At 39.4% G+C, this 24,172-nt stretch overlaps 1 protein-coding gene across 3 annotated transcripts in view; it reads left to right on the forward strand.

Moving 5' to 3' along the window:
* The window catches only part of HELZ (helicase with zinc finger), a 148,518-nt gene extending 133,894 nt beyond the window's left edge, over nt 1–14,624 (forward strand). For all 3 annotated transcript variants that reach the window (XM_044449538.1, XM_044449537.1, XM_044449539.1), the window contains 2 exons: nt 9,370–9,622; nt 11,818–14,624. In XM_044449538.1, coding sequence (XP_044305473.1) covers nt 9,370–9,622; nt 11,818–12,149 — 585 coding nt within the window. In that variant the 3' untranslated portion in view covers nt 12,150–14,624. The remainder of the gene's footprint in view (nt 1–9,369; nt 9,623–11,817) is intronic.
* Nucleotides 14,625–24,172: the final 9,548 nt, after the last annotated feature.

Raw genomic sequence — 24,172 nt, forward strand, 5'->3', positions numbered from 1 at the left:
ATGTGCTTTCTTATTTCCTTATCTCATTCTCTCATCCCCTTTATATGTAACCAACCAGTATGTAAATCAAACATTTTTTCTCCCCACTCTCTATATAGAATCTTTTACTGAAGGGTTTATGGAATTATATTTAAACAACTTTTGCATATGGTATGTTAAGACAAAGTTGAATGGTTTATAAAATGAAGCACTGTGATAATCCTAAACAGTTTTCTGCTCATAAATGTCCAAATTTGTGATCATGACTTAATTGAATAGCTTATCAAAAACTGAAAACATCACAAAATGTTAAATTCCTTAGTATAGCTTAGGGTTTCCCCCTGCCCCCCCCCCCCCATCTAGTTCTACACAGGAAGATACTTTAAACAAAACAAGTGGTTTCTTCCTATATGTTAGAATTTGAGACAGATGTGTCATTCTCACTGCCATTCTGATTGCCTTTCAACATTCATTTATTCTCTTTTTTATGTATTTATACCCTCTCTTTCAGTAAGAGGGACTGCAGGTGGCGCAGTGGTTTAAACTGCTGTGCTGCTGGGCTGGTAGATCGAAAGGTTGCCGGTTCGAATCTGCACAACGGGGTGAGTTCCTGTTGCTCCGTCCCAGCTCCTGCCAACCTTGCAGTTCGAAAGCATGCAAATGCATGTAGATAAAAAGGTACCACTTCGGTGGGCAGGTAACAGCGTTCCGTGCACTTCGGTGTTTAGTCATGCCGGCCACATGACCACAGAGACTGTCTGCGGACAAACGCTGGCTCCCTTGGCTAGGAAACAGAGATGAGCACCGCCCCCTAGAGTCAGGCATGAATGGACTTAACGTCAAGGGGAAATGATTCAGTAATTTTCTAATAAAGTGGCTTGCAAAGGTATTGAAGCAGTATAGAACTCCATCTATCTTTACCACCTTTTCTGGAAACTGAATCTAGCTCAAGTTGGGTTGATTTCCTGTGATGGAGATTCCTGTTGTTTACTGAGACAGTACCTTCTCCCATCTCAACCTGCCCATTTACTGAGTTCTGAAGATCAAGACTTCCTGGCAGTCAGCTGCTCAGGTACATCTGATGTCAGCCATAAATAAATAAATAGTATAGTACTCTACGTACTGACACAGGCACTTTAGATATCTTTAACACTTGATTAAATTAACAAAAACATGTTAATAACTTTTCTCTTAGAAGAACTCAAGGTGATGTACAACCAGTTAAAGTTAGTGCATGGTTCATATGTCCAGGTGGGTGATATTCAACCTGTTCTGGATGGGTTTGTAGCCCCCATAGAGGACAAGGTTTGTAGTTTGGGGGTGCTCCTGAATCCAGAAGTGTCACTTGAGGCACAAATGGACTTAGTGGCATGGAGCCCCTTTTATTAGCTTAAGTTGATATACCAACTACAAACCTCTCAGGACCGACAGAACCTAGCTACAGTAATCCATGCTCTGGTAACCTCTTGTTTGGATTACTGTAATGTGCTCAATGTGGGGCTGCCTTTGAAAATGGTCCAGAGACTTCAACTGATCCAAAAAACAGAGCAGCAAGATTGTTAATGGGGACTGGCTCACAAGAACATTATACCAGTCCTCTTCCAGCTGCACTTCAAAGTGCTGGTCTTAACATTCAGAGCCCTAAGTGGCTTGGGCTAGGTCCGGTCGGCAACCTTTAACACTCAAAGAGCCATTTGGACCTGTTTCCCACACAAAAGAAAACACCGGGAACTGCAAAACGCTTTTGACATCTAAAATGAAGATAACACTGCGTATATCGTTTTTTACCTTAATGCTGTGTATATCTTCATTATGATTCAGCTGCAGCTCTTGCTCAGTCACTAAAAACTGTTATTTTTAATCTTTCATTATAAATTAGTAGGACTTCTTTCATATATTTTGAATAGGAGAACAGCTTCCTGAAGAGTCAAAGTCAGTGCTAAAGGGCTGCATGCATTAAACAGCAAACCCCATAAGTTCATCAGCAGTAAAAGCAAATGAATCTACCCACATATCATTAAACATTTGAGTTTTTTTCAGTAACTTTTCTTCGATTTATCCATGGTTGGCCTACTGGGGGAAGTCGCAGATATAGGTGTGTTTAGTGACTGATTAGCAGATAACTGTCAAGTGATGTGAATTGTGACAGGTCCCAAGCACAGCTTTTATCATTCAGAGGAAGGAGATTACATTTGGACAAAGAAAATCTTTTCAGCAGTGTTTCATGTAACATGAGAGCCTGCAGGAAGCTTGTTCCACTCTTTCCCTGCATTGTCACAATTTACTTAACCTGCTAGCGCAGTGTTCCTCAGTGGATGCCTCATCATCACCTATTGGTATTTGTAACTCGAAGCCTTGGTCACAGATCGGAGACTGTGACACATATTTTGGGTGATGGAGCCGCAGCAAAGGGATTCAAGAGCCACGTGCAGCTCTGGAACTGCGGGTTGCTGACCCCTGGGCTAAGTTATCTGAAGGAAAGCCACATTCCATATGTATCTACTCAGACCCTAAGGTAATCTTTGGGGTCCTTCTCTGGGAGACCACTCCAGCAGAATTAAGGAGAGTAGCTACCATGAGAAGAACCTTTTTGGTTGTGGCACCTCGACTGTATTATTTCCTCCCTTTTTTATTCTTTTTGACAAAAAAACCATAAATACAATGCATCACAACAATAATAATATAACAAAAGCACAATAATAATAAATAATAAAGTGCCCCCACCACCCCGGAGACCATTGCTACCACCATTTACATACTATAACAGTTAATAATATAGAATGTACTTCAATTATTTCCATATCTCCTCCAGAAGTTCATATAATCTTGACTGGGTTTACCGCCTTTTCCTTCTATCAGTACTGCTTTTACAAAATCTTCCCAAATTTCATTATATTTATTTGCTCTCATTAACCCTCTTTTAATATTTATTTCTGTCATCAGTTTATCATTAATTACCATGTTCCATATTTCATTATACCATTCATGCCTTTGCAAAACCCAATTCTGTTTCCAATATTTAACTATCACTAGCCTAACTGCCATTATCATACTTACAATCAATTCTTTCTTAACTTCATTTATATCTTGTTTCTCTATCAACAGTAATAACAGCATTCTTGGTGACATTTCTAAGTCTATATCTAAAATTTCTCTAATTTCCTTAAATAACAATCCAAATCTTTTGTATATTTTCACAATCCCACCACATATGTTTATAAGTTCCAATCTTTTATCACATCTCCAACATGTATTAGAATATTTGTCATCAATTTGATTTATCTTAACTGGTGTTAAATACCATCTCCTTATCACCTTGTATCCATGCTTTTTAATTCTAACTGATATATTCTTATATACTCTTCTATTCCAAATATTCTTCCAGTCCTTGTCTTTTATCTCACCTACATCCATTTCCCAAATTAATTTGAAACTTTTTCTCTGATCCCCTAACTCCATTAATATCCTATAGATTTTGGCAATTCTTCCTTTACTTGTATATTCTTCCTCAGTCTCACATTCTTTTATAATCATTTCAAAATCTGTTAATTGCCTTTCTTCATCTTTAAATTTATCCTCCATCTTTATCCATTATTCTAATTGAATTAGATTTAACCAATCTAATTTAACCTCTGGCAATATACTCCTTAATTGTAATATATTTTTAATCTTATTTTTCCAGTCTTTCCATCTATATATATGGTTATTTTTTAATTTATTAATCCAATCCTTTAATTCTATTTTTGGGAATTTCTCCATTTCGACCACTGGCACCTCGACTGTAGAATGAGCTCCCCAAAGAGGTGCGTCTAGCACTTACTCTGAATTCTTTTTGGCACCAGGTAAAAATCTTTGTTTATTTTCCCAGTATTTAACAGTTAACCTTTTAACTTTAGTTTTAATATTACATTTTATCCTGTACCTTTGCTATACCTCTGTGCCGATTCACTTGCAATTTTTGTGGTTTTACGTTAATTTTTTCCTTTCTTGTTTGTGTGTTTGTAACTTCCCAGAGAGCCTCAGCTATTGGGTGGTATAAAAATGAAATACATCAATAAAGGTAGAACAATAGCAATGAAAAATGGTGGGCTCCAGAATGCAGGAGAAACTCTCTTCTCTCACAAAAATTGCTCATCAGTTGGAGAAAAAATCCTTCCTAGCTGCAATCAAACATTAAATGTGAACAGTTGGTTCCTTTCCACCAAAATCTTACCACTAGTTGTGGTAGTTCCAGATTTCTCAGAGGAGGGGAAAGTGAACTTTCCTTAATTCCAATGAACCATAATTAATCAGTATATGATAGTTATAAACCTTTGAACTTCCAGCCAACATGAGATAGTGGCTGATTTGTAAGCAAGGTCTTTCACTTTTTATCGTTAATATTATTAAGGCTTACTAAATTAATTTGACACCATCAACATCTGGAGAACTTATGCAGCCTTACAGACATTTTGCAATAATAATCCTTCTTTCCCTCTATAGTTATAGTAGAATTTCCCCATTACTAAAGATATCCTATGGGCTGGTACATGTTTAAAAACAGGAAATTCTGGCTTGCATCTTAAGATGTGTTAATATAATGAAGTTCACAGAATGAATGTGTCTCATCCCTTCCTACATTCTGCAGCTTTCTGAACCCTAGGAAAAGTCTCCCCTCAGGGCCAGGTGCCCTTCCAAACTACTTCAAACAGTGTAAGATGGGCTGTTGTGGGAGGGGAGAATAGCCCTGAGTCAGGAAGCTTTCCTTTTGAAGTACAATCCAAACTGCTGCCTATGCAGTAGGATGGAAAATACCAGATAACATACCACACATGCAACATGATGTGATGTGGGGTTTACCCAGTCCATATAGTACTTCTTGCGGAAGAAAGGAATGGAAGGATTCTGTTACTTCATATTAGCAGTCTGGAGGTATTTCAGTATGGGAACATGTTGACTTAGTGAGAACCATTAGTACCATAATTCACCTGTTTCAAATATTACTAATATCTCCCATTCTGCTGTTGCGTAGCTGGAGAAAATAAAGTACTTTTGAGAAAGAGTACAAAATGTGAGAATTTAAAAACTACAAATAAAAATATAGTGGATAAGATGTATAAGCAGCTGTTATGGCTGGAAACTAGCTCTAATAATTATCCCTTCAGTGCAGTAAAAGGCATACAATTGAAGAGATCTCTCTTGATTAACAGTACTTAGCATTATTGAAACATTTATATTATTAGCCTGCAATATTGTTTTCATCATGGGGGATTGGAATGCTAAAGTAGGATAACATAGCCAGAATAGATATAAGATAACTGGAATAACAGGCAAGTTTGACCTTAGAGTACAAAATGAAGCAGGGCAAAGGCTGGCAGAATCGTGTCAAGAGAACAAGCTGGTCATAGCAAACACTCTTTTGCAACAACCCAAGAGTCTACTCTGCATATGGACATCACCAGATGGTCAATTCAGAAATCAGATTGACTGTGTGTTCTGCAGCCAAAGATGGAGAAGCTCTATACAGTCAGTAAAAACTAGACCAGGACCTGACTGTGGCTCAGATCATGAGCTTCTTGTTGCAAAATTTAGGCTTAAATTGAAGAAAGTAGGGAAAAGGACTAGGCCACTCAGGTATGACCTGAATCATATTCCTGATGAATATATAGTAGAGGTGAAAAATAAATTTAAGGAATTAGATCTGATAGACAGAGTGCCTGAAGAGCTATGGATGGAGGTTCACAACATTGTACAAGAGGTAGCAACTAAAACCATCCCAAAGAAAAAGAAATGCAAGAAAGCAAAATGGCTGTCTGAGGAAGCTTTACAAATAGCTGAGGAAAGAAGGGAAGCGAAAGGCAAGGGAGAAAGAGAAAGATACACCCAACTGAATGCAGAATTCCAGAGAATAGCTAGAAGAGATAAGAATGCATTCTTAAATGAACAGTGCAAAGAAACAGAAGAAAACAATAGAATAGGGAGGACCAGAGATCTCTTCAAGAAAATTGGAGATATGAAGGAAACGTTTCATGCATAGATGGGCATGATAAAGGACCAAAATGGCAGGGACCTAACAGAGGCAGAAGAGATTAAGAAGAGGTGGCAAGATTACACAGAACCATGCAAGAAAGAGCCTAACGTCCCTGATAACCACAATGGGGTGGTTGCTGACCTTGAGCCAGACATCCTGGAATGTGAAGTCAAAAGGGCCTTAGGAAGTCTTAGCAACAACACAGCTAGTGGAAGAGACAGTATTCCTGCTGAGCTATTCAAAATCCTAAAAGTTAAAGTGCTACACTCAATATGCCAGCAAGTTTGGCAAACTCAACAGTGGCCACAGGATTGGAAAAGGTCAGTTTACATTCCCATCCCAAGGAAGGGCAATGCCAAAGAATGTTCAAACTACCTCACCATTGCACTCATTTCACATGCTAGCAAAGTTATGCTCAAAATCCTTCTAACTAGGCTCCAGCAGTATGTGGACCAAGAACTACCAGAAATACAGGCAGGGTTTCGAAGAGGCAGAGGAACTAGAGATCAAATTGCCAACATACACTGGATCATGGAGAAAGCTAGGGAGTTCCAGAAAAACATCTACTTCTGTTTCATTGACTATGCTAAAGCCTTTGATTGTGTGGATCACAATTGTGGCAAGTTCTTAAAGAGATGGGAGTACCAGACCATCTTTGTCTCTTGAGAAACCTGCCTATTTAACTTATATGCAGGCACATTATGTGAAAGGCGGGGCTAGATGAATCACAAGTCGGAATTGAGATTGCCAGGAGAAATATCAACAACCTCAGATATGCAGATGATACTACTCTAATGGCAGAAAGTGAAAAGGAACTAAAGAGCCTCTTGATGTGGGTGAAAGAAGAGAGCACAAAAGTTGGCTTGAAACTCAACATTAAAAAAAGTAAAGACCATGGCATCCAGTCCTATCACATCCTGGCAAAAGACGGGGAAGAAATGGAGGTAGTGACAGATTTTATTTTCCTGGGCTCCAAGATCACCACAAATGGGGACTGCAGCCAAGAAAATTAATAGACGCTTGTTCCTTGGGAGGAAAACTATGGCAAATCTAGACATCATACTAAAAAGCAGAGACATCATCCTGCCGACAAAAGTTTTTATAGTCAAGGCTATTGTTTTCCCAGTTACAATGTATGGCTGTGAAAGTTGGATCATAAGGAAGGCTGAGCGCCAAAGAATTGAGGCCTTTGAACTGTGGTGCTGGAGAAGACACCTGCGAGTCCCTTGGACTGCAAGAAGATCAAACCAATCAGTCTTAGAGGAGATCAACCCTGACTGCTCTTTAGAAGGCCAAATACTGAAGATGAAACTCCAATACTTTGGCCATCTAATGAGAAGGAAGGACTCCCTGGAGAGGAGCCTAATGCTGGGAACAATAGATGGCAAAAGAAGAAGGGGACAGCAGAGAATGAGGTGGCTAGAGGGAGTCAATGAAACAGTCGGTGTGAGCTTGGGTGGACTCCGGGGGATGGTGGAGGACAGGAGAGCCTGGAAGAATGTTGTTCATGGGGTCGTGATGGGTCGGGCGCGACTGCAACTAACATAACATTGCCAGTAAGTAGATATACTGAGAGTCAGAAGTCCTTGCTTTCCTACTATAGGTTATTCAGAAATCTAGGATTTGGTCCAAGTCTATTTTCTATCCTACCCCTCATTCTGTGTCACATAAATCCAAAACCACTGTGTTCTGTTATATCCTTTCTACAGGAGATCCTAATGCGATACCTGCAGGTTGTGGAAACCTGCAGGGGCATCTGCAGGACGTTCCGTACTCTATCTCCTTCAAATATTTATTTTTGATTTTAAAGCTGTGAAAAACATTATGGTGTCAAGTTCTCCTTCCTGTTCCTGAACTTGCTTCTGATTCATTGATCAGGAAGAGAAGGAAAGCTTCCTGGTCAGATCCAAACTTTTCATGAGTACACAGATCTTTTCCTTTGTCCCTCCCATCTCTCCATTCCCAGCTTCTAGCCTTGGTATTTTTCTCTACCCATCCTGTTCTCTCACTCCTTTCTTGGGCCTAATCACCTTCTTTTTCTCTCTTCCTAACCTGGAGCCTTTCCCAGTTTATCTTGCTATTTCTCTCCACTTCCATTGGCTTTCTAACTCTTTTGATTAGCCAGGCCCTAATAGCAGACATCATGTGACTATCCACATAGTCATGGGAAGCAATTTTATGGTGTTGCCCACCCCGCTTTCTCAAATAGCCAAATATACCAATTGGCCCAAAAAGTCTGCAGACTCCAGAAAATACATTTAATCCATTGTAGACCTGAGGAATAAAGTTAAGGATGCAAAATCATGAACCGTCAGAATATGGTCCTGCTTTAATTGGGGGGTGGGAGAAAATAAAAAGTTTTTATTCACACATATGTACTGAATTCTTTGTGACATTTAATGGATTTATGCCTTTTTATTTTCCATGTAATAATGATTGATAATCTTGATTTATAGCAATTTTCTCTTTTATGGTTACAATAGTCACTTTAGAGCAACTTGACACAAATTAAGGTGTTTCTTTTTTTAAGGGTAACCTGAGGAATTACAGCTTTATTAGTTGCAGGCTTTAGTCATTATTTGAACTGCGACTTCATTAAAATGTAAACAAGCTAGCCAATAATCAATGTTTCCAATACCCAGCTTTGTGTAATACAGGGTGTTCCCTTCCCTCAGAAAATCCCTTAAGGGGCTTTTTCTTTAACCCTGAATCACAATGTTTCTTAACCTAACTTTACTATTTTTCCTTTTCTTTTTTTTACCTTGACTTTATATCAGAGCAATACTAGGAAAGGCCTCAAAGTGAAAATGAAACATGTTGAAAAACCAATTAATAGAATTACCTACATTATGCTGCTATCTGCTACTTAGCATTATTTTTGAGGGATAAATTAAACTGTGGAAGTAGAACGACATTACAACTGGCAAATATATCTCACAATTGCATACAAGAGGGAAGTAGTAGAAGGCCAGTTTGGAAGCAGCAAATGATAATGCCTGAAATACAAAGCAAGAAATTGAGGAATGGAGAGGTTCTTGTTTGAGGAAAGGAGGGGCATTAAAATGCATTGCATTATTGGCTGATGTGAAGAAAGCAGCTTGAAAAGCATCAGGCTCTGGAATTGTCATTTAAAGAAACTCTAGTCTCATCACTCCTACTATTTAAAAGCAGAGATTAAGTGCAATGTGTTTATATTCTTCCTACTCCTGTGCTGGGATAGTTCAGATTAGCATTTCTTTCACGTCTAAAATTACATGAAGAAAAATGTGTTTGTTCTTTTAAAGGTTATTTCAAACTGCAAGCCTTGAGAATCAGATGGGGGATTGCCACAAGTGATGTGTAAATATCTCTTTTCTTGCTTTTTCTTTTCTTCTGTGCAGTATGAACCAAGAGGACCAGGCAGGCCGTTGTACCAAAGAAGAATTTCATCTAGTTCAGCCCAGGCTTGTTCTGAAGATGTAAACGCTCCTCAAGATAGCCTTGGACAGTGTAAAGAGCTTCAGGACCATAGTAACCCATCCTCTTTCAATTATTCACCCCCAGAATTGTGGGTAAATACCACCTCATCAGCCCCATATCAGAACATTCCATGCAATGGATCCAATAGAGCAGGCCAGCCAAGAGAGCTGTTGGGTAAGCGATGTTTACCTTGTCACCTTTAACCCAGCCTACTTCACTCAGCTATTTCCAAGTGGTAGATGACTCAGAAAGTTTATTGATGTGCCCCTGCCTCTCCATCTAGAGATCACAGATGTTATGGACCAGCTGCATAATACAAGTGTCTTAGCATGCTTTCTTTAGGCAAGGAGACAAACTTTAGTAGTCTTTGTTCAAATGTATCACTTAAAAGTTTTATGAGGATGCACAGGCACAATCCATGAACTTCCATTACTTTCATTATATGCATTGCTGTTCAGTTGAATAGCTGGTTTGAGTCAATGTAGATTAAGCCATTGTTTAATATCTTAGTTTGTGAAAAAGCCCATTGTTTGAACAGTTTCCCATGTTCAGATATAAATCACAGTTGATTAAAGACTGTGAACAGAATCTATAAAGCTTTTACATTATGCACAAGGAGAAAGGAGGGACACATGATTTTCTACTCATGCAGCTCATCTTCATGAAGTAAGCGATGATGCATTACCTTTTGTGCTTTTAAAACTATTCTTCATTTTGTCTATGAAGTGGGGGCAGTTGAGGGAAAAGTAGGCAGGGCTCTGTCTTCCAAGAAGAGCAGGTTTAAGAGTAAGCGCACAGAGTGTCTATGGAATTTTACCTCATTTTTATTCAGTCATGTTTCAGTATCTGTTTCTTTTCATTTCTCCTCCACCATCATTTCTAAGGTAGGGACCTAGGCTTGAAGGGGTATTAGAGTCACATGCAAGGGTAGGGATGAAGGCCCTTGGGATTGCAAGAGATCACAGGATAGGAATAGGGAGAGGGGGAATTTCCTGCTCTTTTTCACCAAAGGTGGGGGGGGGGGTTGGGTTTTGTTTTTGTTTTTGTTTTTGTTTTATTTTGGCATGGAAGCCTTCCTCATCCTCCTTAGTATGGCTGCTGAGAAGAAGGAACTTTGGGGAAGAGGGGAATTCATCCCCTCCTTCCATGTTCTGAGCCCCTGGATCCTGTGCTGAAAGAAGGCTTCATTATCTTCAGTGGGTTTTTTCAATTGATGGGAATTTTGGTAGTGAAATTTCACCTAAATATCACAGTAGTGTATCCTGACTTCCTCTAGAACAGATGAGGCTTTAGAACCAAAAGGTGACATTTCTTACCATAAATCATTCCATTAAGATAGTGCATTAAGATAGTAATCTTTAGTGAATAGTGCTTTATGAAAGTTTATTTCACAGTTGTTCCTGGTAGAAGCAGACTGATTTGCCAGGTTTCTCATGGGCTTAGCTTCTTTCTGTCAAGACCATTGTACTTTGTAATGAATTTGGCCATGAAAAACATATTTGTAAATGTTTAGTGCTCATACTAAGGGGGTAATGCATGCAGAGGGGCTTCAGCTCTTTTTTGAAACCAGCACTGGCTTCATGTTCTAAGGTGTTAGCTACAGCAGGAATGAGAAACTTTGGACAGTCTGGCAGACAATTCCCCCTTGCACCCCAGACACACTGTGGGCTGTATTCCCTTCACCACTTCCATGCTGCAAAAATGTGGGGGGCGGGCAGGTGGGGAAACCAAGCTAAATTAGCAAATTATAAGTTTCTGCAGGCTAAAGAAAAATGGGGAGGAACAATGCAGTCTGGGCTTGCAAGTGACCCATATGTATCCCACCACTGTTTTAGAGAAAAAATGAGAGCCTTAAGGCTGTGCTCCACTTGCTCCAAAATAATCCAATTATACTCAATGACCACAGTATAGGATCAAAAATTGCATGTTTGTGCTCTACTCATGTACAGGAACATTTAAACTCCCCCGTTCAAGTTGCAGACTACTGCATTCCCAAGAATCCCCCAAGGTTGAGATCTGGGATAAGTATTCACAAGGCATGTGTCTTAGAGTCATTTTGCATTATTATTTTTTGCAATTTCAGCTTATACACAGTTTCATCTCACCCAGTTGTATTTGTTTTATCCCCACTATATCTGAAGCTTATTTTCCCAAGAAACTTTCAGGGTAGCATGAGAGTTTTCAGAAACCTGTAAACTTTGAGGATTTGGGATTTCATACAACATTCAAAACATTTGCTAATCCCCACAGCCTTTTAGCTAGCTGCTTCATGCACAGCTTGGAGAAGGTGAAGCTAGCTGTTAGCTTTTCCACTTGTTTGTGAAAAGTGTTGAATTAAAACAGCTACCTTATTTGTTCTCGGTTTCCAGTTCCAGCGAAGACGGTCAAACCCCAGGAGGAACAGATGAAAGCTGAAAGCATCCAGATGTCCAATTCTTTTAATTACAACATGCTGCAGCATCTTGGCCAGTTCCCGCCCCTCATGCCCAACAAGCAGATTGTTGAATCCCACAGCAACAGCCAGCTGAGCACCGGGGTGAACAAGCCTGCCATGTCCTACGCAAGTGCTCTGAGGGCTCCACCAAAGCCCAAGCCCGCTCCTGAGCAGGCAAAAAAGAATAGTGACCCTTTGTCTTTGTTTCAGGAACTTAGTCTAGGTAGTTCATCAGGTAGCAATGGCTTTTACTCCTATTTTAAATAATCAGAATATTTTTGTAGAGAATTTTTAATTTCTATTCGTGTCAGTAGTTTTAAGATAGTTGGGGCTTCCCCTGCAGTTGCCACCATATTTCTTTGTTTATATTAGTGAATATATCTTGGTTTAATTGCTTTGCTGCTAGACTTGAAGCTAACCTTTATAAATTATATTCCATCTTCTTACTTTTTTTCCCTTTTGATGTGGGTCAGAGATTTGAGAAAAAAATCCCTAGAAAAATACACTTAAAAATTATGTAACTTTATATATGTGTTGCATTAAAGCTAGCAGCTGAAGAGTTAACTGTGCAACTTAAAAAAAATAAAACATTAAAAAAGTTGTCAAAATTGTATTTAAAAATGTAAGTAGCATTTACATTTATTCAATAACATTTAGCATATTATGCTGGATTTCTGTACCAGAAATGTCCAGTTAATGTACAAATGTATGTTACGTCTGCTTAAATTGTTTATTTTTTTTTAAATAAAAGTGCAGCATCTTCTAATTACTTTCAGTTTTATCAGCTTTCTGTAAATGGATGCTGCATTCTAAGACTTTTATAGTTTTAGAACCTGTATGATGTGGTATAGTAATCTTCTTTGACTCTAGGATAAAGTGAAGACCTACTTGCAAATCCACGTACCATTGTTTTTAACATTTCAGAGTTAAAAAAGCAGTGGTCAGTATAAAAAGGAAAAAAGTAAACATTTTATTTTTGGACAAGCTGCTAATTTTAGCTTGTTGGAAAGATTAATTTGATAGGTTTGTACACAAGTATCATGAAATTAAAAACAAATTTTTCGCTATGTTGGGTGCTTTGTAGTTTAATAACTATTTAAAAGAAACAATTGAGTGAATTTAGTAAAATATTTGGTCCTCCTCCCAACTATGCATGTGTAAATGCTTGTAATCTGGTTTCTTCCCCTCTGGCTTCTCTAGTGGTATAAAGAATGGTGCCGCTTTAAGTTCTTCCCCCCCACCCCACCAGTAAAACCTTTTGGTACGTTATTTGATGTTTACATTAAATGTGACATTATACACAGATATTCAAATATTTTGCTAACTGTTTTGTTTGAGGAACATCATTAAACAAGATTTTTATGTTTGTCAAAGCTGTATCCAAATTAATCCACAGTTTTGGGGAGTCGAGTTGTGGGGAAGGGAGGGGGAGGAGATGTGTTCTACCCAGTTGTTTTTATCTTTGTATGTTCTGCTAAGGTTTTCCACAATCTTGGTCTTTTACCACTATATATTGAAAGTGAAATCTATAAAGAATTATACAGCAATATGTAACAAAATTTTGGAAAAAAACATTTTAGGGTAACGTTTACCTTTCAGGTTGTGGTCTTGTACACTGTTCATACTTTTGAAGTAAGGGATGTATCTTTTATAGCTTCTATAGAGGCACGTGTCCTCCTTTACACTTGAAAAGATCTCTTTGATCGGGAAGATTAATTTTTATCCGCAGTTTATTTATTTTAGTTTCCCATTGTAAAACACAAGAGTTGCAGTTACAAAAGTAGCATTTTAAAATGTGTTCCTCTTTGCAGTAGCACAGCTTCCAACAGCTTTGCAACCATTGGGATCTATCTGCAGCCTTTTGCTGAATGTTTCTGCTTGCTTCTGTATTCAGCCTGATATTTGCTTTCATTGTGGTCCTCTTGAAAATTGTAAATTCTGATGGTAACCTCTCAGCTTGGTCAAAATTACTGATTTTAAATAATCAGGATTTTACTCAAAGGTGTTTCTGTAAAAGATCTTCATATGCACTGTGCTATTTGGATGGTTACTGGGCTAATGGTTCAGAAAAGCAAGGTAGAGTTCCATAGCTGTGTAACTTTATTTCTTAATGACCAAACACGAATCAAGAAGAAAGTCTCTGCTCAATTTTACTTAGCACTCTGAGCAGGATGATCAGATCAGGAAGACCCTAATGTCCAAAGGCCAGCTTCTCCGCATCTTAAATAGAGTTCTTGTTGCTCTCATTAGCAACTTTGGCCAATTATTGATGATAATGGCATCCTGAACTGGCTCAAAAAAAAAAAAAAAAAAAAGAGTGGGGGAGACATGGTCAGCTCCAATGCAGTAAGTGAAGCTATTTCTGATTTTCATCTCTGAAGTTCTAAATTGTAATCTGCCCTTAATTATTCATGAAAAATTCTACTGAAAACAATGAGACTCAGCTGCCTGATCCTGGTCCTGGTCCATGCAAAAGAGCAATAGCAGGTTGATTAGAATGGAAATATACTCACCCAGTTGAGAACTCTAAATCATATATTTACATAGACTCTTAGGTTTCTGTTCATCTCATATGAAAGTTAAACTAATACACATTGCTTGTACTTTTATTTTGAACTGTGAGCTAGTTGAGGAATAGTTGTTTACATCTGACTGTTCATACTTCAGCTGTCACATGTTGGCATTTCTATTGCAGCAACATCTTCCTAGAGACATTAAAGCATATCTTTTTTTCTTGTCCCACCCCCTCCATTCTTGTTTAGCACCCGTCTGCTTGCTTTTAGCATATCTGTAAGATGTATCAGAAGCGTATGCTTCCATTTGGGAGACTGATTGTTTACCTTTTCAGATGACAGCAATTAAAACAAGTTTTCTGTGAAACTAGGGAGAGGTTGCAGTCTTCAATCCATTTTCTCTGCATTATAGTTTTTAACAGAATTACTGTTTTGTTAAATTGGTCATGAATCGCAATGAGACATGGCTTATTTGTGGCCCCAGTGAGGTTGCTGTTTCCTTGCTTCTGGATACTTGTTTTTTCTAGGTATCTTGAGCAAAAGTAATTTCAGAAAAAATATAGCAAAGCTTCCACATCATTGCAATTTGCTAGTCCTCCATGCATGTTATAACATAAGAAGTTCTGATTCCATAATATGTTTCAAATGCTGGTACTAGTTATGGCAACACAGGAGAAATTCTGCTTAAAAGCAAATCACAAAATTCTCATTGATGTCAATCATTATGGAATTGCCATTTCATTGTCAATGTTTTATGCCATTCAGGCATATCCAATTTTCAGTTACAGTAAAATAATACTTCTGATGACTCTGATATTTTACGATGTATAGTCAGAATTGTTACATATTTACAGAGTTGTTACATACTTAGGTCTGTGGTTCTTATTTATACAAACCGTATATCATTTGCAGCAATTCTCTCTTCCCCTGCCATAGTAAGGTTCTGACCATTATTTCATATTTCCAGAAACCAAATGAACTCAAGACATGGAAACAAGTATCTTTACTTTAAAGAGAGTATGTTACATCACTGCACTTAAAGAGCATTTAAAAATATATTAGTGAAAAGACACGACTGCTGGTCTTCAACATATGAACCATGTTGGTTGACATTTTATTTGATATGTTAGGTAGAATAAGTATTTTTCTTTTGGTCAAAGGTTTCATTTTACAGGAAGCATTCAATCTTTCACATTCATGAAACTGACAACATTCTGCTTACTGTAACATGAAGGAAGTAGTCTTCCAGGTTATACACTAGATTCTGGTTTTTGTCATCTACTTTCATGTGCTCTTCCAACTCTTAGATAATTCTTCCATGACATCTTTCCTTGGATCATCTGCCCTAGTCTCCATCCACATAATACCGCCAACTAGAATCTGTCACTAGCCCCAAACTTAGGACAACTGGCAGTGACTGAGAACTTCACTCCAGGATCTGCGTAAGAAACTAATGTTTTCCATATTTAATGCTTGCCATAGGTCTTGGTCTTCGTAATATAGGACATCCCAAATGAACAAGAGGCCCTGTTCTTACCTGGTTCTCCTCACTGAATAACCTCATACTTGTATATATGGAAACGGCCCTACCTGTATTCTAGGGAGTTCCACCCTCAGCCCCTGTACATGCTTCTGCCTATTCAGCCCTAAGTCTGCACATATTGAGGGGTGGGGAGCATTCACCCTGGGCTTCCCAACTTCATGGGTGGATGTATTTCCCACCCATTTTCTTTTGTATGAGAGGAGTTTACATTAAGAAGTGGAGAGACTTTACAAAGCAGACTAGAAAAGACAGAGCATCTACACTCAAGGGCATTTGATACGTAGTTTATTCTCAGAATTCATTCTTGGAAAATGCACTTGTCCAAACCTGCCTCTGTAAAAATTCTGAAACCTGAAGGTGCATATTAAAAATGGGAATGGTCCAAATAGGCCTTTCCATCTGCTCCTTCAGTATCTGCTTTCTTCCTTTGAGTTCTGCTAGGCAAAAGGATCTTAGGTGTGACTGCTCTCTCTGCCTGTTTCTTCCACCTAACATGCCCAGTCCTAGGTCTCCCAGCCTGCCTAAGTGACTGCACCAGAGCCTGCAAATCTTTATCTGTTTTTCAGATGTTGTGCATAGGGAGCAGGTGTGATATGATAAACCTGGTTCTTAGTATATTGTACACATTGCAACATTTGCTAAGCAAATATAAACTTGACAAGCTACTTTTGAGAACATTTTATTTGTTGACTTGCAGCTCATACATTTTTACTACTAAAGATTCTTGGTCATGAAGCCAGAAGTAGCTTGAAATAGCCTCAGAAGTAGCCCCAGAAATAGCTTTAAATGAAATGTGAATTTGTGAAGATGTGTGCAAACCATTCTGAGCCTAATAATATATCTGTCATAAGGTGTGTGTGCATTTGATGCATGGTGAAAAATAATGTTAACAGGCATCTCACTGCAGCTTTAATAGATTCATCTACTGACCCAAGAAAACAAAGATTGATTTCTATCAGGCTCCAGCTTTAAACTAATTAGAAAAGACAAATCAATAAATCAGTAAGGGTAGATTTGAGTAGTACAGATACGGTAAATTTTGGAACTGCTTCACTGCTTATCCATCCCCCCATTTAGACAAGTCCTCCCCTCTGGGCTGACATTATCTTTCTCTTTGGATTTTTATGCTGTTAGTCTTTGCTGCCTGCATTTAGCAGCTTCACTTTTGCACTATATGTACTACCTACTCAGCTATCCACATCCATTTTGATAGCAGTCATCACTAGTCTAAGATGGGAATTGCTCAGCTGACAGTTCTTTTGCTCATGCTCAAACACTGTGGTATACTATCACATGGTATCTCCCATAAATTTATTGTGGGTTTTATTCTTTTACTTCTCCTCCCCCGCACACACACACACACTTGCTGTCATCCTCTACTGTGTGTCACTGCATGAGTGTCCCAGTGTATTCTAACAAGTACATTCTTTGTTTTGTGCATTTGGGGCATTTTTACCTAATATTAAATCTAACAATAAGCAACTAGTAACTTACCTATATTTATTCTATCTTCACTGTTGGCCTTAGTTAAAATGAAGTTAATCTTTATGATATATAGAGATGGAGATCAGAAGCAGATGAAAAGTATTCACACTGGAATCTGCTGTTGGAAGCAAATACTTCACAATGCCTCGCATTTAGACTGGTCATGTTTGTATTAAGTAAAATATGGTCACCATATAAAAGCCATTTGTGAAATTAATGATTTAAGTAAATTGAGTCCCAGTATAACAACCTGTAGGTTTTAATGGAATCATCTATGGATGTGCACAGGGTTGCTGAAGAATTTAGCTATCTAGCATAGATCAGGTAGAAGTGGCCTGTGCACACGGCCACTGTGATTTGCACTATTACTGTGAGTAGGTCCTTTATGGAAGCTGCACTTTAAGCAAGTGGTGCTTCCATGCAAAGCCCACTGTGAACTCACCAACAGCTTCACACTGTTGAACACATCATGACACCCGAGAACAAACTTGGGAACAAAAGTTCTGGGAATGTGAGTTGTCATTCTGTTGGAAAAGGTGGATGCCCATTTTGAACTACATATTTCTGACCTCTGAAGCCTACCCAGAGGCCACTTCCCACCATGTCTTGTTTAGGTTTGAACTTGGAGTGAGAGAAACTGTAACAATGGGGAGGTGGCGACCAGCTCCGTTGTTCTGCACAACGGTTGCACCCTTTAATGGAAAAGGGCACCACATGTGTAACATCTGCTCATTCCCAGCCTGCGCCTTGGACTAGCAAGGATCACATCCATGGGAACTGTAGTTATCAGCTGGGCTCTGTCAGCACAAATGACTCTCTCTAGATGCATCCATCCCCAACTTTCATAACAGGATGGCGCGTGTGTCCTGTGCATCTCTTGTCAGCTTCCAAATAAATGTCTTGCTCTGTGGTTTCCAGCACACTGGAATCCTCTATCCCATCCATTAGTTTTCCAGATTCTGTCAGCTTTGGTCCCTGATTCCTTCCTTCTCCCTCACACTATGCCTTGGGTATCCCTGAAGCACACCCACCCACATCATCACTGTCACCCAAAAATTATTGTTATAGCCAGATATCTAGAACCAGCTAGCAGTAAGGTTAGCCCTGACTCTTGTGGTTCTTCCAATGTGTGGCCACAGTGTACAGTTATGCAGACATATGCCCCACTGGCTTTAATAAAATGCAACTGTGCACTGTGCGACTGGACCTCTGACTGTGGCAAAATTCACCTTTAGTGTGGATCTATTAATAAAATTGGCTGTTAGAAAAATCTATTTTCCATTTGATATATAAATCTCTGAAATATTCCATTCTTTGAAAGGCAAAAAAAAAAAAAAATCTCAGGAAAAAACTGAGGTTTTTGTGTCTTCGCTGATAGTCACCATGGCTTACTTTAGAAAAGAAAATTACCTTATATATTAAAAAGTCAGTACTAGTATAAGCAGAAATCCCTGAATGTAGCTCAGAAAAGCTACAAAGCACCAAGAATTTGAAGCCTTTCAGAATTAGATTGCATTAAATGTCTCCTGGTGGTCTAGATTGCTAAATTCAGAAGGTGCTTTTAAAGTTGTTAAAATAAATTTTTGTGATTCCTTGTAAGCTGCGTTGAGGACTGGGTCTTACGGTATCTATCTTCAAGTGTAATGATTGTCTTGGTGCACTCTTTATTTTTAAAGATTAATGGTAACACAAAATGTATTTTACTGCTACATTTAAAATGTATTTATAATAAAATGCCTTTTTAATAAATAATATTGAAATTTATCATTGCGTTGATGTTTGCAGTATTTGCTGATCTTATGTGTCTCTGAACCAAACTACCTGTTCAGTATATTGCTTTGATTCAAGATCTAAAGATGGGGGAATAGGTCTCGTTTTTACTTGAGGTGGAAGTAGCATTTACAATCAATCCACAGAGTTATTGGTTAAGGTAGCTCCATTGCTTTCAGTTCTTCACCAGAACTGAAACCAAGTTTCTTTTATCAGTCAACATTGCACTGCTAAACAACTTAACAACACATCTTAAAACTATACACATATTTAATAATAACACAAGCATTCATTTCACTCTCAAAGATAACATAGCTTTTAAATGGGAACTGCTATTGTGGGGGGCTGACCCAGTAGGTCCAATGTTTCCAATGACTGACGTCGTTTTTAGCTTTTTTTGTGTTATTTTTTTTGTGTTAATTTTTTTGTGTTTGTTTAGAGTAAAACTTATTTTTAAAAAACCGCTAAATGCTATTGGCATGTATATAGCACACCTCACGTAGCCTCTTACAAGGTCCTCTAACCCATAGTTTGTTTCTGATGAACAGCCTGATGCTTGAAGCTGGTGGATGCCAAGAGGTGCCTCTTTCAGTTGGCACTGCTTGTCTAAGCATAGATCAGCCTGAGAGAAGAATTCCGATAGCAGTGTTGACTGCTATGCAGTCTTGCCCTTTTCTCTATCCCTGTATGAGGAGTATGATGGGCCTAGGAACACTATTGCCCTGTGCTGAGCAGTGATGCCAGTGATGGCACTGAGAAGTGTCTGATTCTGAAGATGGTGGATGGAGCCACAAGATGGTGATGGAACATGGTGTGAGTGTGGGTGTGGAAATGGCCAACAATGTTGTAATTAGAAATCCCATATCCTAGTATTTGAACTGTTGTGGATCTGACCACATGAGTGAGCTTTTCAATAGGATGTTGATTTGGATTGATCCTGTTTGTTTATTTATTGGATTTATTTGAAAGCTTCCTGTTAGCATCATGCTCTCTGGGTGGCTGCTACCATAAAAATACCGATTTAACATGGAGTAAAATGATACAATTAAAATATAATGAATAAAACTAGATAAAATCACAACAAACATAGTGAAATAAAAGTTTTAAAAGGCCTTCTTCCTTGCAACCTCTCTTAACCTCCTTAGGGGGAGGAACCTGTAGGAGTGCCTCAGTTGATGCTCTTAGGCGATGGGCAGGAATATATGGAGTAAGGTGCTCCCTAAGACAAAGTTCTCATTTATTTGAGGTCCACTGTCCCTTCACTTAAACATTTAGAAGAGCCTCTCTCTCTCTCTGGAAGGGTACTTCTAGGCAAGCTTTCACTGTTGAGGACAACCATGTCATGTTGCTACTAGCTTGGACGATGGGAGAAGGGGAAACAGCAACAACAAGAAAGTATGGTGGTTCCTCAGTCGATTGTGTCCTGGAAAGAGGACAAGATTTGAAATGCATTCCTGCTGAACATTTTTTCTGGGCCTGGTGGAGAGCAATACCTTTTGTTTCTTTATTTATGATATTCATGTGTGATGATAAATTATCTTCGATTATATTGCCACTGATAGAAGGGTAATGATGACTAGTCAATGGGTGGATAGATGTAACTAAAACAATTTGTGGCCAATGTAGTCTCGGCATGTTATGTTCTAAGATGAGAACATAGTAACATGCATAGTATTATGTTTAAGTTGCAGAATGATCAAATGTCAGTGTACAACTGAAAACAATGTATGGATATCACAAATAAATTTGCAAATGTAGATTTTTCAGGGTCACTTACCATTGCTCCCCAACTACTGTATGTGCTGGTGACAGAATGCAGGTTTGCCAGTATGTAATGTCTGAAATGGTCCTAATAAATTGCTGTGATTAGTCCATGTATCAATTGCAAGATTCACCAATGTTAAATTTGCTCACACATTACTTAACACGCGGGAGTAGGTATTAAAAATAACTACATTAGGCTATGTGATACATTCTACAAATATGTGCAAAAGTATATTTATAAAAGGAAAGAAACCCCAGAAACTATCATTTGAAGGACACGGCATTGGATATTTTTGCTGCATTGTCATTACAATTTCTCTCCATCACTTTCTTCTGCCTTCCCTATAACCAGCCTTGTTTAAGGAAAGCCAGCCCTTCATCCTCAAGTGATTTTAAAATTAGGCCTGGCCCCTGCCTGAGAGGTGCCTAGTTGCATCCATTTCCAGTTTACATGTTCATTATAGCTTATTTCTTGTCTCCTTTGTGCCTTGAGAATGTAAACAAGTCTGTCTTTGAGATATCAGAGAGAACATGAATAGGCCTGTCTGTCAAAGACTGAGAGTGCTGTCTTCAACAGTGCTGCATTTGCTCCTTGATGCAAGACTTCCCAACCAAGGAAGACACATTGCATATGGTATTTTAGTCCGCAACATGAGAAATGACTTTCTGCACCACCATTTGGGCAGCAGGGGTGCTTCTACGAAAGCAATGCCCACTGTGTGCAGATAGGGCTGACAAACGGACAGTTGCTTTCTATCCTCACCCGCACACACACCAAGGGTTATTTACCGCCATACATTTTGAGCATCTGCTGCTCTCAGTTTAAATGCTTGGTATGGTCCTCTTCCCCATTCCCCATTCATACTTGCAACAGGCATAGCCTTGCTTTCTACCCCAAAGGTTTATTAGCAAACTTCTCAACAACAGAACTCCCGAAAACTCACTCTAATTCCCTTCACCCAGTAATTTCCCTCCAGCTCCAAACTGATAGATGCCTTTCCCTTCTTCTGACCTCACCACTGTCTCACTGAGAACACCTGAAGCTTTTAAGGGCACTGTGATACATGAGAAAAGTGTCTGATTTTCCACACATGAATCACTTCAGAGTCCCAAGGAAAAAACAGTGGGGTTGCTAAGAAAATCACAGATGGAGTGGAAGAAACAGAAAACATTCTTTCCCCCTTAATTGACAAGAAAAAGGGACTTGGAACTATTAATGGGGAGAAAGAGTGACCTAACTTGATCTTGAACAGACACAGTATTTGCTTTATGCATATACTGGCATAGTCAGAATCACCAATAAACACCATTTCTGTCAGCAAGTGTGAGAAGTGTGTTAAGGAATCTATAAAGCGGGCTTCAGATTGCATACTGCCTTTGAGCTTCTAGTTAGAGATTCTTGGGGGCAGGGGAGGGAAGTATTTTGTGTCAAGTAGCTTGAGGAGATATGGGAAAATAAGCTCTTTCCTTTTGTAGCATGTAAAAGCAAAGTTGGAGAAACCTGCTCTTGTGCACTGTATTATAGCATGCTTTACTTTGTTGTGAGCTCCACCTAGGTGGTTGGATATAGCAGGATTTTGTAGAATGGGGCATTCAGGTACCCACCAACTTTGATTCTGTTATCTTGGGGCCAAACTGGATGTGACATGTTTGCATTTTATGTCCGTGTTTTTAAACATTCAAACAGCAGCCATGATCTCTCTGTGAGAATGATATTTGGATTGCAATGAGTATTAAGAGGAAATATAAGCCTTTCTTATTCTCTCCTGTCCTGCAGGAAATCACTCTTCTGAAACTCTTATGGGTTTGTTTGTTTGTTTGTTTGTTTGTTTTGGAGGGGGGGGAGTTGTCTTGGGTGCCTTGGGTGCCATTTTCCTAGTAAATGCATCACTTCCTGTGCATGGAGAATTTCTTCACAATGCACATTCCATTTGCGGGGCTGGGAATGGGCCGAAAGCTTGGTGGCCTTTGGAAGCATGGGCATGTTGCAGGCTTTCCAGGTGCATGAATAAGGGAAAGATACAGCTGTATCTGATGAATGCCGCCCTGAAATGCATATCCAGAGCTAGGGGGACCATCATGTACTGTTACTGGAGTGTAGTTGGGGATGAGGCTGCAGGCTCCTCTCCAGATGGCAAGGCAACATGCCAGCAGCTGGGACACTGGTGGCAGGAGACATCAGGACCAGGGCAAGAGAATGGAAGCCAACACAGAGTCCAAGTCCAGCAGCAAGGCTCAGTAGCATGTCCAAGTTGTAGTCACAAAACAGGCCAAGGTCGGGAACCAGAAGTATACACCAGCAAGAGACAAGGGCACAGTTGGAAACAAGCCAAGGGTCAAGAATCAGAAAGACAAACAGAGCAGCGGGAAGGTGCTTTGAGGCAGGATAACTGGGCAGCAGTGAGGAACAGTGAAGATGTGGCAAGCGAGGCGAGGTAGCACGGCTGGGAGGGGATGCACCCAAGCCCTGATGATGCAGCAAGGCAGGACACCGCAAGTGTCAAGCAAGGTGCAGGCACTACAGCAAACAGGAGGCCCTGTGTTGCTGAGGCCTGTTCTGCAGGGAAGAGCTTGCTTTTATCCAGCTCTTCCCCCAGGGCTCACCAGGAGGCTGATGCCCAGCAGGCCTGACTACCAAAGTGGGTGTTCTGGTTCTGGCCACCAGATTGAGTCCCAGAGCAGAGCAGCCCAGATCCTGAATCAATCCTACCTGGATGGCCTTTCCTGATTGACTAACTGCACGCAACAGCTTCTCACAGTGCAGCTGCAACTGGATAAGGACTTACAGTGATGAATTTACAATGCCAGCTTATTCAAAGTTGCATTTTTTCTGGTATCACCCTGTTCCTGATGCCATTCCTATTCAAGTACTTCTTTTGAAAATTGCAGACTATGATCTTGTCAAGTAAAGTAGATGAGATCTATAACATCTATCAATATGTGCTCTGCTTCTTATGACACCATAGCATTTTGGGGGCTTTTGTCCACTCATCCACATTTCTGTTGGATGATGACACAGCAACTCTAAGTCTCCATCCTAAATGAGCTTGATGCTGGAAGGTGGTGCTTTCCAAAATTCATCCTCTTGCATGTTGTGGCACGTGCATGTATGAAATCCATGACTGGAGTTTTTTGCCTTCCTCTATCCTGGCATTAGCACAGTTCTGAGCTGTGAGCTAAACATTCCACCAGATAGTGACATCTGAGTGAATGGA

Source organism: Varanus komodoensis, unplaced genomic scaffold, assembly GCF_004798865.1.
Source record: "Varanus komodoensis strain SLA01 unplaced genomic scaffold, ASM479886v1 scaffold59_1, whole genome shotgun sequence".
Lineage (NCBI taxonomy): Eukaryota > Metazoa > Chordata > Lepidosauria > Squamata > Varanidae > Varanus > Varanus komodoensis.